A 14,827-nucleotide genomic window follows, 5' to 3' on the forward strand; every position below is an offset into this window, starting at 1 on the left:
CTGACAGAGATACACTGAAAGGCATTCAGCCAGTCTCTTGTCAAACTCATGAACCTTCTGTGGCATCACAGTATCATCTATAAACGGCAAAGACTAGCATTGTATTTAGTGTCATCCTCTACATGTGTTTACTACACCAGCTAAGACACTTTTCCCGTTGCTTCATTTCCAGGTGGAGCCGTTCTATGTGACCCTGTCGCTGTTCGACATCCAGAATAGCAGGAAGATCTCGTCAGACTTCCACGTGGACCTGAACCACCCGTCCGTCAGACAGCTGGTGGCCAACCCCAGCAGCCAGTACATGAACGGGGGTGGGGACGCCTTGCTGGGGTTGCAGAGGGAGGTCCACGGTCTGCCTGAGGAGGCCATGCTGTACCCCAGACAGGTGTAGAGATTATATTCATCTATGTAGAATATTTGGAGTTATTTATCTCTTTCAATATGACATGATTGATATACTTTAATGTAGCTACCTGTACAGATTTAGGTCTGCATATTAAATGTTTTTAAATGGTGTGTGGATGTTTTTGTCTGACCGTCATGTACAGCCAATACACAGAAGAACCTTTAAAACAATGTTTCACTCATACTCTTGTTTTCACTGTTTGCTTTTGTCTCGCCACAGGGAGTGTTCTCTGTAACGTGTCCACACCCAGATATCTTCCTGTTAGCTCGCATTGAGAAGGTCCTCCAGGGAGGAATCACACACTGTGCTGAGCCCTACATGAAGAGCTCAGACTCCACCAAGGTACGCTCTGTGGCGGGGCCTCGGCATCACAAAAACACAACAGTCAATTAGATTATTCCACATGATGAATGATAAAATCATACACATCATAAGTGCTGTCTGGTTACAATAACACTCCACAAGCATTGGTTTTACAAGTCTGGTTCTGTTCTGTTATACGGAGAAGTAATGGGTTTTAACAGAGAAAATCTGAACTGCATTAGGGACCATTTTCAGGGTGTGTTTGCGTTAGTGTGTGTACACGCTTGTGTGTGTGTGTGTGTGTGTGTGTGTATGTGTGTGTGTGTGTGTGTGTGTGTGTGTGTGTGTGTGTGTGTGTGTGTGTGTGTGTGTGTGTGTGTGTGTGTGTGTCTGTGTAGCTTGGCAGGCCTCAGAGCTAACTCAATAGGATATGCTGGAGCCTGGACTGCTGCCCATCACCCCTGTCTGTATTGTCAGATCAGAATGGACCACTCATACTCTGTTCCTTTCTCCCACCAGGTGGCACAGAAGGTTCTGAAAAATGCCAAATTGTCTTGCAGCCGGTTGGGCCAGTACAGGATGCCTTTTGGATGGGCCGCCAGGTACTGGACGGTTACTAACCTGAACTGATGGTTATAGTTAGAGGTTATTGAAAGATGCTTTGACCTTTTGGAATACCTTGTCATTATTAGAGGAACTTGATAGTAGGTCTGTTTAGTATGGCATCGCTTTGACTACAAAATATCTAGATTAAATTAAGTAATTAAATAAATTACATTTTTGACACTGGTAAATAGGGCTGATGCGATGATTGTATTACCACCACACCGGCAGTCCTTCCACGTGACCATCGAGTCACGGTAATCTCCTCTTATACGCTCTGGACATGCATTGGCAGTATCCAATTTACTAACTGCCATCATGTCCTAGTGGCACTCAGGGCTCTATTGTCCCTCCATCAGGTCCTAATGGCCTTGTACTCAGGGCTCTATTGCCCTCCATCAGGTCCTAATGGCCTAGTACTCAGGGCTCTATTTCCCTCCATCAGGTCCTAATGGCCTAGTACTCAGGGCTCTATTGTCCCTCCATCAGGTCCTAATGGCCTAGTACTCAGGGCTCTATTTCCCTCCATCAGGTCCTAATGGCCTGGTACTCAGGGCTTTATTTCCCTCCATCAGGTCCTAATGGCCTGGTACTCAGGGCTTTATTTCCCTCCATCAGGTCCTAATGGCCTAGTACTCAGGGCTCTATTTCCCTCCATCAGGTCCTAATGGCCTAGTACTCAGGGCTCTATTGTCCCTCCATCAGGTCCTAATGGCCTGGTACTCAGGGCTCTATTGTCCCTCCATCAGGTCCTAATGGCCTGGTACTCAGGGCTCTATTTCCCTCCATCAGGTCCTAATGGCCTAGTACTCAGGGCTCTATTGTCCCTCCATCAGGTCCTAATGGCCTTGTACTCAGGGCTCTATTGCCCTCCATCAGGTCCTAATGGCCTGGTACTCAGGGCTTTATTTCCCTCCATCAGGTCCTAATGGCCTGGTACTCAGGGCTTTATTTCCCTCCATCAGGTCCTAATGGCCTTGTACTCAGGGCTCTATTTCCCTCCATCAGGTCCTAATGGCCTAGTACTCAGGGCTCTATTGTCCCTCCATCAGGTCCTAATGGCCTGGTACTCAGGGCTCTATTTCCCTCCATCAGGTCCTAATGGCCTGGTACTCAGGGCTTTATTTCCCTCCATCAGGTCCTAATGGCCTGGTACTCAGGGCTTTATTTCCCTCCATCAGGTCCTAATGGCCTGGTACTCAGGGCTTTATTTCCCTCCATCAGGTCCTAATGGCCTGGTACTCAGGGCTCTATTGTCCCTGTAACATCAATGCAAATGCAATTGAAAATCACATCAAACAGATCATCAAAACAGTGTGTGCTTTTAAAACTCACCTCACAGTGATTGATCAATTTTTTAAAGAAAGAAATTCAACAACAGGTTGAAAACTGAGTGGAAAGCATTGTGTTTCAAAGCCTAACACAATTAAATGGCCAGGGCTTTCTAATGTGATGATTCATTCAAAACACCCATGAAGATAATGCATATGCGGAGACCTACATATGAGCTCGACACCATTTTTTTTTAAATACTGAATTAAAGTAATAATTGTGCTGTTATACAATACATAGCCTACCGCATACTACTCATGGCAGAACTTATTTTTTTTTGTACATACTTTGGTACATACTTAGTCTAGCCTTTACACCGAAAAATTAAACACATTCTACTAATCGCCTTTTGAGTGTGGACTGTATTATTATGCATACTAGATGGACTTGGTTACCTTGTGCTATGTTCCAAAATGTCTATTCATGAGTCTGGGAGAGAAAGTATAGGCCTAGGCAATGCTGTTGGTGCATTGATTGTGCAGGGGGGCTAACAGCCTAGTAATAAGGAATTTGTTTTTTTATTGGTCATAATTAATAGGCTGACACATTACCTTTTGCTACAGAATATCTCACCACTATGTGTTTTCATCTCCCCCTCTCTCTCCTTCATTCCTTTCTCCAGCGCACAGAGATGAGGGGCTGTCAACAGTTTAATTAAATATATTTTGTTGTGAAAATGTTTTACTATTCATGTTCCAGGGTACTGGGTAGCTGCAGGAACAGGGGTTGGAGAGCCCATGGCACCCATAGTACTGGGTAGCTGCAGGAACAGGGGTTGGAGAGCCCATGTCACACAGAGTACTAGGTAGCTACAGGAACAGGGGTTGGAGAGCCCATGTCACACAGAGTACTAGGTAGCTACAGGAACAGGGGTTGGAGAGCCCATGTCACACAGAGTACTAGGTAGCTACAGGAACAGGGGTTGGAGAGCCCATGTCACACAGAGTAGTGGGTAGCTGCAGGAACAGGGGTTGGAGAGCCCATGTCACACAGAGTACTAGGTAGCTACAGGAACAGGGGTTGGAGAGCCCATGTCACACAGAGTAGTGGGTAGCTGCAGGAACAGAGGTTGGAGAGCCCATGTCACACAGAGTACTAGGTAGCTACAGGAACAGGGGTTGGAGAGCCCATGTCACACAGAGTAGTGGGTAGCTGCAGGAACAGAGGTTGGAGAGCCCATGTCACACAGAGTACTAGGTAGCTACAGGAACAGGGGTTGGAGAGCCCATGTCACACAGAGTAGTGGGTAGCTGCAGGAACAGGGGTTGGAGAGCCCATGGCACACAGAGTACTGGGTAGCTGCAGGAACAGGGGTTGGAGAGCCCATGGCACACAGGGTACTGGGTAGCTGCAGGAACAGGGGTTGGAGAGCCCATGGCACACAGAGTACTGGGTAGCTAAAGGAACAGGGGTTGGAGAGCCCATGGCACCCATAGTACTGGGTAGCTGCAGGAACAGGGGTTGGAGAGCACATGGCACACAGGGTACTGGGTAGCTGCAGGAACAGGGGTTGGAGAGCCCATGGCACACAGGGTACTGGGTAGCTGCAGGAACAGGGGTTGGAGAGCCCATGGCACACAGGGTACTGGGTAGCTGCAGGAACAGGGGTTGGAGAGCCCATGGCACACAGGGTACTGGGTAGCTGCAGGAACAGGGGTTGGAGAGCCCATGGCACACAGGGTACTGGGTAGCTGCAGGAACAGGGGTTGGAGAGCCCATGGCACACAGGGTACTGGGTAGTTGCAGGAACAGGGGTTGGAGAGCTGTTCCTGTTCCTGCCCCTGTTCATGTTCCTGTTCCTGTTCCTGCCTCTGTTCCTGCCCCTGTTCATGTTCCTGCCCCTGTTCATGTTCCTGCCCCTGTTCCTGTTCCTGTTCCTGCCCCTGTTCATGTTCCTGCCTCTGTTCATGTTCCTGCCCCTGTTCCTGCCCCTGTTCCTGTTCCTGTTCCTGCCCCTGTTCATGTTCCTGCCCCTGTTCATGTTCCTGCCCCTGTTCCTCCCCCTGTTCCTGTTCCTGCACCTGTTCCCCCCCCTGCTCCTGTTTCCCCCCCTGTTCCTGTTCCTGCCCCTGTTCCTGCCCCTGTTCCTGTTCCTGCCCCTGTTCCTCCCCCTGTTCCTGTTCCTGCCCCTGTTCCTCCCCCTGCTCCTGTTTCTCCCCCTGTTCCTGTTCCTGCCCCTGTTCCTGTTCCTCCCCCTCATCCTGTTCCTGTTCCTGCTCCTGTTCCTGCTCCTGTTCCTCCCCCTGTTCCTGTTTCTGCCCCTGTTCCTCCCCCTGTTCCTGTTCCTGCCCCTGTTCCTGCCCCTGCTCCTGTTCCTCCCCCTGTTCCTGTTCCTGCCCCTGTTCCTGCCCCTGTTCCTGTTCCTGCCCCTGGTCCTGCCCCTGTTCCTGTTCCTGCCCCTGTTCCTGTTCCTCCCCCTGTTCCTGTTCCTGCCCCCGTTCCTGCCCCTGTTCTTGCCCCTGTTCCTGTTCCTGCCCCTGTTCCTGCCCCTGTTCCTGTTTCTGCCCCGTTCCTGCCCCTGTTCTTGCCCCTGTTCATGCCCCTGCCTGTCCCTGCCCCTGTTCCTCCCCCTACTCCTGTTTCTCCCCCTGTTCCTGTTCCTGTCCCTGTTCCTGCCCCTGTTCCTGTTCCTGCCCCTGTTCCTCCCCCTGTTCCTGTTCCTGCCCCTGTTCCTCCCCCTGCTCCTGTTTCTCCCCCTGTTCCTGTTCCTGCCCCTGTTCCTGTTCCTGTTCCTCCCCCTCATCCTGTTCCTGTTCCTGCTCCTGTTCCTGCTCCTGTTCCTCCCCCTGTTCCTGTTTCTGCCCCTGTTCCTCCCCCTGTTCCTGTTCCTGCCCCTGTTCCTGCCCCTGCTCCTGTTCCTCCCCCTGTTCCTGTTCCTGCCCCTGTTCCTGTTCCTGCCCCTGTTCCTGCCCCTGTTCCTGTTCCTGCCCCTGTTCCTGCCCCTGTTCCTGTTCCTGCCCCTGTTCCTGCCCCTGTTCCTGTTCCTGCCACTGGTCCTGCCCCTGTTCCTGTTCCTGCCCCTGTTCCTGTTCCTCCCCCTGTTCCTGTTCCTGCCCCTGTTCCTGCCCCTGTTCTTGCCCCTGTTCCTGTTCCTGCCCCTGTTCCTGCCCCTGTTCCTGTTCCTGCACCTGTTCCTCCCCCTGTTCCTGTTCCTGTTCCTGCCCATTTGATAATGGGACAAGATTGAGAAAATTGAGAATAGTCTGATGGGTGAAAATAGGAGAGAACAGCTGAGCCTGAGGCAAGGAACAGAGCACAAGCTTTTTTTTGTGACTTTCTCAAACCATCAATAGTCTATAGTCGTATCATGCAGCCCATATATGTTTTGATTTCTAAGGCATTCTAAGGTTTGTATCATTCACAACCAAAGTTGCCAAATAACTCTAAATAACCCCCTCTGAGATCTAGCCCAGATCAGTGGAAAACCCCCTCTGAGATCTAGCCCAGACCAGTGAAAACCACCTCTGAGATCTAACCCAGACCAGTGGAAAAACCCCTCTGAGATCTAGCCCAGACCAGTGGAAAAACCCCTCTGAGATCTAGCCCAGACCAGTGGAAAACCACCTCTGAGATCTAGCTCAAACCAGTGGAAAAACCCCTCTGAGATCAAGCTCAGATCAGCAGAGCTTTGTCCAGAGAACTACTGGAAACAGACCTGTCATTTTTGATTCTAATTTCTCCTTCCCTGCAGGCCTCTGTTCAAAGATGCATCGGGGACGTTGGACAAAAGTGGACGTTTCTCCGCCATCTACAGACAGGACAGTAACAAGTTGTCCAACGACGACATGTTTAAACTGCTGGCTGACTTCAGAAAGTTCGTAACTCCTACCGTCTGCATTCTTTGCTGACTTTGGTTTCATCGTACGAGTACATCACATTGAGAATATTGGATTTATTCTTGTTTAGTCTGAATGATTAAAGTGTTATAACAGTGGGTATTTCGTAAGCTGATTCCCATAGGCAGGTTTTTTTTTTGGCTGAAGATATTCTCTTTCACAATGAAAGCCTGTACCACAGATGTTTTCTCACCTTTACAAACATTTGGTTTCTCCTCTTGGGTTTTGTCTGTTCACAGGGTAGTTTCCAGGCAGTTTGCCTGTTTTCCATCAGATCCTCCTAGGTAGATGATAACAAAGGCATTAACCAGTACTTATTATGCTTCTTCTCCGTAGGCCAGAGAAGATGGCCAAGCTCCCTGTAATCTTAGGAAACTTAGACGTTACCATTGATGATGTTGCCCCTGACTTGACAAGTAAGCCCTCCAAATTCAACACATACTGGGACCATGAAGGATGGAAGCTGTTTCACTTCAACTCAGATTGGTCTGACTGTCTGCCCCCCGTCTGTCCTGTCTCTGTCGCTGTGTGTAGATTGTATTAGCTCATCCTATATTCCTGTGAGGACTTTCGATAGCAGTGAGAAGACGAACATCTACTTTGAGGTGGAGGAGTTTGTTCCCTACATAGCCAAATGCTCCCAGCCGTTCACCATCTACAACAATCACCTCTATGTCTACCCCAGACACCTGAAGTACGACAGCCAAAAATCCTTCACAAAGGTATAGTCACAAAGGCACAAACTGCTCAGTTTGATCAAGATACACAAATCTCATGTGGCTAGTTGTTTTTTTTTTTATTGTTTTTTTAAAATGTAACCTTTATTTAACTAGGCAAGTCAGTTAATAACAAATTCTTATTTACAATGGCGGGCCTACCTCGGCCAAACCCGGACGACGCTGGGCCAATTGTGATCCGCCCTATGGGACTCCCAATCACGGCCGGATGTGATACAGCCTAGATTCAAACCAGTGTGTCTGTAGTGTTGCCTCTTGCACTGACATGCAATGCCTTAGACTGCTGCTCCACTTGGGAGCCTAAAAAGAGACTTGATTACATGTAACAATCTGTCACGAGAGACTACTAAATATCATGATATTACTTTTCCAACTTTACTATAAATGTGTCCAGCATAAATGTGTTTCCCTCCAGCATCTCCACGTGGGTCAGCTTTTATTCAGATTATTCTGTCTGCTCTCTCCTCAGGCTAGAAACATAGCTGTCTGCATCGAGTTCAAGGACTCTGACAGAGAGGAGGCTGTTTCGCTCAAGGTAAGCTACCACTCATATGACTCCTCCTCAGCAGAGTTCATCGGATGCCACAGTGTCGTTTGGTACAAGAGGAACAGTAACAAGTTGTCCACAACGACATGTTTAGGGGAATAACATTTTATTGTATTTTTTATTTTATTTAACTAGGCAAGTCAGTTAAGAACAAATTCTTATTTTCAATGACAACCTAGGGAACATGAAAGATGGGTGGGTAAACTGCCTTGTTCAGGGGCAGAATGACACATTTTTTACCTTGTCAGCTCGGGGATTCAATCTTGCAACCTTTCGGTTACTAGTCCAATGCTCTAACCACTAGGCTACCTGCCACACCAGGTAGCCTAATAACAAAATTATTGTTATTATTACCCACAGTGCATCTATGGTCGACCAGGAGGACCCCTGTTTACAGAGAATGCCTCTGCTGCGGTATCACATCACCAACACAGCCCGGAGTTTTATGATGAGGTACTGATGGGATTTCTATTTAATTTAATTCATGCTCGTTAGTCGACCAGACTGAATCATGCAGAATGCACAGTTACATTTTAAACAATACTTTAGAGTAAGTAGTGAGTAGACGAAGCAGTGGCAGTGTGTATTCTAACCCTGAGCGTGTATGTTCCTGTTCTTTGTTCCTCAGTTTAAGATTGCGCTACCCACTCAGCTCAATGAGAAGCACCATCTGCTGTTCACCTTCTTCCACGTCAGCTGTGACAGCAACAGCAAGGCCAGCGCCAAGAAGAGAGACGTGGTGGAGACACAAGGTAGACACCAAACCCAGGATACAGACCCATGTGACTCAGGCCTACATCCAGTCTTAAACCATCCAAATGAATTTTCCCCACTATAATGATGGATGATTTGTGCCTGTGCCAGTTTCCATTCTTCCCTATTCTCCCAGTGCTGGGTTAGGTATGGCACTGTCTGTAAGCTTTCCCTTTTCTCCCAGTGCTGGGTCACTGTTAGGTATGACACTGTCTGCAAGCTTTCCCTATTCTCCCAGTGCTGGGTCACTGTTAGGTATGACACTGTCTGCAAGCTTTCCCTATTCTCCCAGTGCTGGGTCACTGTTAGGTATGACACTGTCTGTAAGCTTTCCCTATTCTCCCAGTGCTGGGTCACTGTTAGGTGTGACACTGTCTGTAAACTGACTGCCTGTCTTGTCTCTCATTGTCCTTGTCTGTCCTCAGTGGGTTACGCCTGGCTCCCTCTGCTGAAGGATGGCAGGGTGATCATGAATGAGAGTCACGTCCCTGTGGCTGCCAACCTGCCCACTGGCTACCTCAACTGTCAAGAGGTTGTCAGCAAGGTAGCTCTCCCTTCAGACACACACACCCACACACAAGACACACACACACACACACACACACACACACACACACACACACACACACACACACACACACACACACACACACACACACACACACACACACACACACACACAAGACACACACACAGACATACACACACAGTCTTGCGCAGCTAACCTTGTGGGGACATACAATTCAGTCCCGTTCAAAATCCTATTTTCCCTAACCTCTAAACCTAACCTTAACCCTAACCTTAACCTTAACCTTAACCCTAAACCTAATTCTAACCCTAACACTAATTCTAACCTTAACCCTAAACCACCTAGAAATAGTATTTGACCTCGGGGGGACTAACAAAATGTCCCCAGTTGGTCAAATTTTTGTTCTGGTCCCCACAAGTATAGTTACACAACACATCCACACAAGACACACACACAAGACACACACACAAGACACACACACACACACACACACACACACACACACACACACACACACACACACACACACACACACACACACACACACACACACACACACATTATGACTTCCTTTCCCTTTTCCGTGGCTCCTTTCCTTTATCACATCTGAAAGAACATAACGGTTTTAAAGAAAAACAGATTTAAACCAATCCAGTCATTTTCTATCAGTAAAATGTAACCTGTAAGTAGTGGAGGAAAGAGAGAGCAACAGAACCTTTCTGAGTGGTACATCGCCTTACAAGGGGCTTGTTGTCTGCCTCAAGGTTGTGTGAGAGATGTCATTATCTCAGCCAATCAGGGGAAGTGAAAGCACACAGCAGTGGAACTTAACGATGTTAAACTAATTGCGTGGGAATACAACATGGCTGAGTTAATGACTGGTGTTTAGTTGTTTAAACTTGAGCTTTTAATTCTCTTCTCTGTATTGTATTGTACCCACCTAGAGTACACTAAAGGCCTTTACTTTACTATACTGTAGGTTGATCCAATACACCACCTTTGTAGTATGATAACCAGTGACTTTGTTTTTAGTATTGTTAAAATATGTCCTATGTCCCACGCAGCAGCATCCTGAAATCAAATGGGTGGATGGAGGCAAGCCGTTGTTCAAGGTGTCCACTCACCTCGTCTCCACTGTGTACACTCAGGTTGGGTTTCATTTCTCAGATTAGTTCAGTGACGTAACCGATACAGGGGTTTTTAAATGCATGATCTCCACCGCCTCTTCGAGACATCTTGATTTCTAACATTGTCCTACTTCTCCTCTCTGTAGGATCAACATTTGCACAATTTCTTTGGTCACTGTCAGAGCACAGAGTCTGCAGCCCAGGGGACAGGAGGAGAGCTGGTCAAGTATCTGAAGGTAAAACATTGTCAGTGGTGGTGGCAACTCCGTGGGCGTGACCAGGATGTGTGAAGACCTGTCTGACTGGGGTCTGAAAGACATGACACCTGTTGTTGTGCGCCGAATAGGGTGGCATGAGAGAAAACACGTTCATGTATCCATTCTGGCTCTCGATCTCCCTCCCTCCAACACCTGTCACCCATCACTCTCTCTGCCATCCAGGCTGTCTGATTTACCCGGGATGTTAATAAGTCAGTGCTTGTTTACTCAGGCCTGGGTGGGACAATGCTAGCATTACCCTCGGCTCCAGTCCACAGGTGCTCTCTCCATTTCCCCCCTCTGAACACTGACATGAGCAGAGACACATATTCAGATGAATCTCTTGGGTGCTCGTGTAAACACACTATTCCACACAAACACTGGTCACCCAAGGCCAGTTCTAGCAGAGAGTTGTTTCACTGGCAGGTTGTCAGATAACTTGGCAGGCCTTGGCCCGTGCGGAGTGATGCACCAACGGGACGCTCAGGAACTAGCTCGTAGGTGTGTGTGATTAACATGCTTGTTCTCAGGTGTGTCCTGTTATTCTTTGCTGCTTCCGTTTCCACGCAACTGTGTGTTTGGTTTCCGCCGCTCTCGGTGAGATGCAACTTTCACCTCCTCATCGGAGACTGATTAGAGCCGGCTTGGGAGTTTACTCTGTTTACTGTACGCCACCAAGCACTTAGATTGAAGCTGTTTCTAATTTCATCTCTCCTTACGAGTCATTTTAACATAAGTCAGTTCTGTTAATGCAGTTACGCCTGTCTTTGATGTGCTTGTGGATGACATTCTGCAGGATCAGCATTTTGCCTCGGGGAAATACAAGGCCTTCAGTGTGTTAGTAAGCCTATGTTCTTCTCTCCTCAGAGTCTACACGCTATGGAGAGTTCTGTGATGATACAGTTCCTGCCCACCACTCTCAACCAGCTATTCCGTGTGTTGACCAGTGCCACCAATGAGGAGGTGGCTGTCAACGTCACCAAGTCAGTAGTGTTAGTCTGTGTCCCAAAATTACACCCTATTCCCCCACAGGGCTCTGGTCAAAAGTAGTGCACTATATAGGGAATAGAGTGCCACTTGGGAGACTCCCATAGACATATGTTCTTAATTGGGTTCTCTGTGAGGCCTGAGTATTGACCTGCTCTTACATCTGCTTTCTGTCCCTTTCAGAGTCATGATTCACATTGTTTCCCAGTGCCACGAAGAAGGGCTGGAACACTACCTACGATCATATGTCAAGGTAAGCATGGTACTGGTCCATTTATCATATGCCAAGGTAAGCATTGTACTGGTCCATTTATCATATGCCAAGGTAAGCATGGTACTGGTCCATTTATCATATGCCAAGGTAAGCATTGTACTGGTCCATTTATCATATGCCAAGGTAAGCATGGTACTGGTCCATTTATCATATGCCAAGGTAAGCATTGTACTGGTCCATTTATCATATGCCAAGGTAAGCATTGTACTGGTCCATTTATCATATGCCAAGGTAAGCATTGTACTGGTCCATTTATCATATGCCAAGGTAAGCATTGTACTGGTCCATTTATCATATGCCAAGGTAAGCATGGTACTGGTCCATTTATCATATGCCAAGGTAAGCATGGTACTGGTCCATTTATCATATGTCAAGGTAAGCATTGTACTGGTCCATTTATTATATGCCAAGGTAAGCATTGTACTGGTCCATTTATCATATGCCAAGGTAAGCATGGTACTGGTCCATTTATCATATGTCACGGTAAGCATTGTACTGGTCCATTTATCATATGCCACGGTAAGCCTGGTACTGGTCCATTTATTATATGCCACGCTAAGCCTGGTACTGGTCCATTTATTATATGCCACGGTAAGCATGGTACTGGTCCATTTATCATATGTCACGGTAAGCATTGTACTGGTCCATTTATCATATGCCAAGGTAAGCATGGTACTGGTCCATTTATCATATGTCACGGTAAGCATTGTACTGGTCCATTTATCATATGCCACGGTAAGCCTGGTACTGGTCCATTTATTATATGCCACGCTAAGCCTGGTACTGGTCCATTTGTAATATCTATTCTGGTATTTGGTATTTTATTAGGATCCCCATTAGCTGTTGCAAAAGCAGCAGCTACTCTTCCTGGGGTTCCACACATAGAACATGAAACATAATAGGGAATGACATAATACAGAACATCACTAGACAAGAACAGCTCAAATAAAAAAAATCAAATTCAAATTCATTACATATCAATACATGCACACAAACTATCTAGGTTAAATAGGAGAGAGGCGTTGTGCCATGAGGTGTTGATTTATCTGTTTTTTAAAATCAGGTTTGCTGTTTATTTGAACAATATGAGATGGAAGGAAGTTCCATGCAATAAGGGCTCTATATAATAATATACGCTTTCTTGAATTTGTTCTGGATTTGGGGACTGTGAAAAGACCCCCGGTGGCATGTCTGGTGGGATAAGTGTGTGTGTCAGAGATGTATGTAAGTTGACTATGCAAACAATTTGGGATTTTCTTTTCTTATAAAAAGAAGAAGTGATGCAGTCAGTCTCTCCTCAACTCTTAGCCAAGAGAGACTGGCAGCATAGTATTTATATCAGCCCTCTGATTACATTTAAGAGCAAAACGTGCCGCTCTGTTCTGGGCTAGCTGCAGTGTAACTACAGTGGCTTGCGAAAGTATTCACCCCCTTGGCATTTTTCCTATTTTGTTGCCTTTTAACCTGGAATTAAAATAGATTTTTAGGAGGTTTGTATCATTTGATTTACACAACATGCCTACCACTTTTAAGATGTAAACTATTTTTTATTGCGAAACAAACAAGAAATAAGACAAAAATACAGAACTTGAGCATGAATAACTATTCACCCCCAAAGGCAATACTTTGTAGAGCCTTCTGCAGCAATTATAGCTGCAAGTCTCTTGTGTTATGTCTCTATAAGCTTGGCAAGTCTAGCCACTGGGATTTTTGCCCATTCTTCAAGACAAAACTGCTCCAGCTCCTTCAAGTTGGATGGGTTCTGCTGGTGTACAACAATCTTTTAAGTCCTACCACAGATTCTCAATTGGATTGAGGTGTGGACTTTGACTAGGCCATTCCAAGACTTTTAAATGTTTCCCCTTAAACCACTCGAGTGTTGCTTTAGCAGTATGCTTCGGGTCATTGTCCTGCTGTTTGTCTTATCTGGAAGAGACTGACTGCATCACTACTTATTTTTATAAGAAACATTAATGTGTTGAAAATCCCAAATTGAACTCCCGGGTGGCGCAGTGGTTAAGGGCGCTGTACTGCAGCGCCAACTGTGCCATCAGAGTCCCCGGGTTCGCGCCCAGGCTCGGTCGTAACCGGCTGCGACCGGGAGGTCTGTGGGGCGACGCACAATTGGCCTAGCGTCGTCCGGGTTAGGGAGGGCTTGGGCGGTAGGGATGTCCTTGTCTCATCGCGCACCAGCGACCCCTGTGGCGGGCCGGGTGCAGTGCGCGCTAACCAAGGTTGCCAGGTGCACGGTGTAGCCTCCGACAGACACATTGGTGCGGCTGGCTTCCGGGTTGGATGCGTGCTGTGTTAAGAAGCAGTGCAGCTGGTTGGGTTGTGTATCGGAGGACACATGACTTTCAACCTTCGTCTCTCCCGAGCCCGTATGGGAGTTGTAGTGATGAGACAAGATAGTAGCTACTACAACAATTGGATACCACGAAATTAGGGAGAAAAAGGGGTAAAAATAAAAAAAATATATATATTTTTTTTAAATCCAAAATTGTTTGCATAGTCAACTTACACACAGCTCTGACAGACACACGTATTATGCTTCACTGTGGGGATGTTGTTCTCGGGGTGATGAGAGGTGTTGGGTTTGCGCCAGACATAGCGTTTTCCTTGATGGCCAAAAAGCTACATTTTAGTCTCATCTCACCAGAGTACCTTCTTCCATATGTTTGGGGAGTCTCCCACATGCCTTTTGGCGAACACCAAACGCGTTTGCAATTTTTGTTCTTTAAGGAATAGCTTTTTTTCTGGCCACTCTTCCGTAAAGACCAGCTGTGGAGTGTACGGCTTAAAATGGTCCTATGGACAGACACTCCAATATTCGCTGTGGAGCTTTGCAGCTCCTTCAGGGTTATCTTTGGTCTCTTTGTTGCCTCTCAGATTAATGCCCTCCTTGCCTGGTCCGTGAGTTTTGGTGGGCGGCCCTCTCTTGGCAGGTTTGTTGTGGTGCCATATTCTTTCCATTTAAAAAAAAATGATTTAATGGTGCTCCATGGGATATTCAAAGTTTCTTATATTTTTTTATAACCCAACGCTGATCTGTACTTCTCCACAACTTTGTCCCTGACCTGTTTGGAGAGCTGCTTGGTATTCATGGTGCCACTTGCTTGGTGGTGCCCCTTGCTTA

At 47.0% G+C, this 14,827-nt stretch overlaps 1 protein-coding gene across 15 annotated transcripts in view; it reads left to right on the forward strand.

Annotated features, from left to right (window-relative positions):
• The window catches only part of LOC110502169 (dedicator of cytokinesis protein 9), a 173,443-nt gene that overhangs the window by 118,219 nt on the left and 40,397 nt on the right, over window positions 1-14,827 (forward strand). For 14 of the 15 annotated variants that reach the window (XM_036959372.1, XM_036959381.1, XM_036959383.1 and 11 more), the window contains exons 12-25: window positions 173-385; window positions 626-748; window positions 1,229-1,311; window positions 6,336-6,458; window positions 6,817-6,896; window positions 7,015-7,202; window positions 7,687-7,752; window positions 8,125-8,217; window positions 8,393-8,516; window positions 8,943-9,061; window positions 10,111-10,194; window positions 10,320-10,409; window positions 11,298-11,413; window positions 11,601-11,670. In XM_036959372.1, the coding sequence (XP_036815267.1) occupies window positions 173-385; window positions 626-748; window positions 1,229-1,311; window positions 6,336-6,458; window positions 6,817-6,896; window positions 7,015-7,202; window positions 7,687-7,752; window positions 8,125-8,217; window positions 8,393-8,516; window positions 8,943-9,061; window positions 10,111-10,194; window positions 10,320-10,409; window positions 11,298-11,413; window positions 11,601-11,670 (1,572 nt within the window). The remainder of the gene's footprint in view (window positions 1-172; window positions 386-625; window positions 749-1,228; window positions 1,312-6,335; window positions 6,459-6,816; window positions 6,897-7,014; window positions 7,203-7,686; window positions 7,753-8,124; window positions 8,218-8,392; window positions 8,517-8,942; window positions 9,062-10,110; window positions 10,195-10,319; window positions 10,410-11,297; window positions 11,414-11,600; window positions 11,671-14,827) is intronic. The other variant, XM_036959369.1, reaches the window with a different exon arrangement.

The sequence above is a fragment of the Oncorhynchus mykiss genome, chromosome 22 (genome assembly GCF_013265735.2).
Source record: "Oncorhynchus mykiss isolate Arlee chromosome 22, USDA_OmykA_1.1, whole genome shotgun sequence".
Taxonomy (NCBI): domain Eukaryota; kingdom Metazoa; phylum Chordata; class Actinopteri; order Salmoniformes; family Salmonidae; genus Oncorhynchus; species Oncorhynchus mykiss.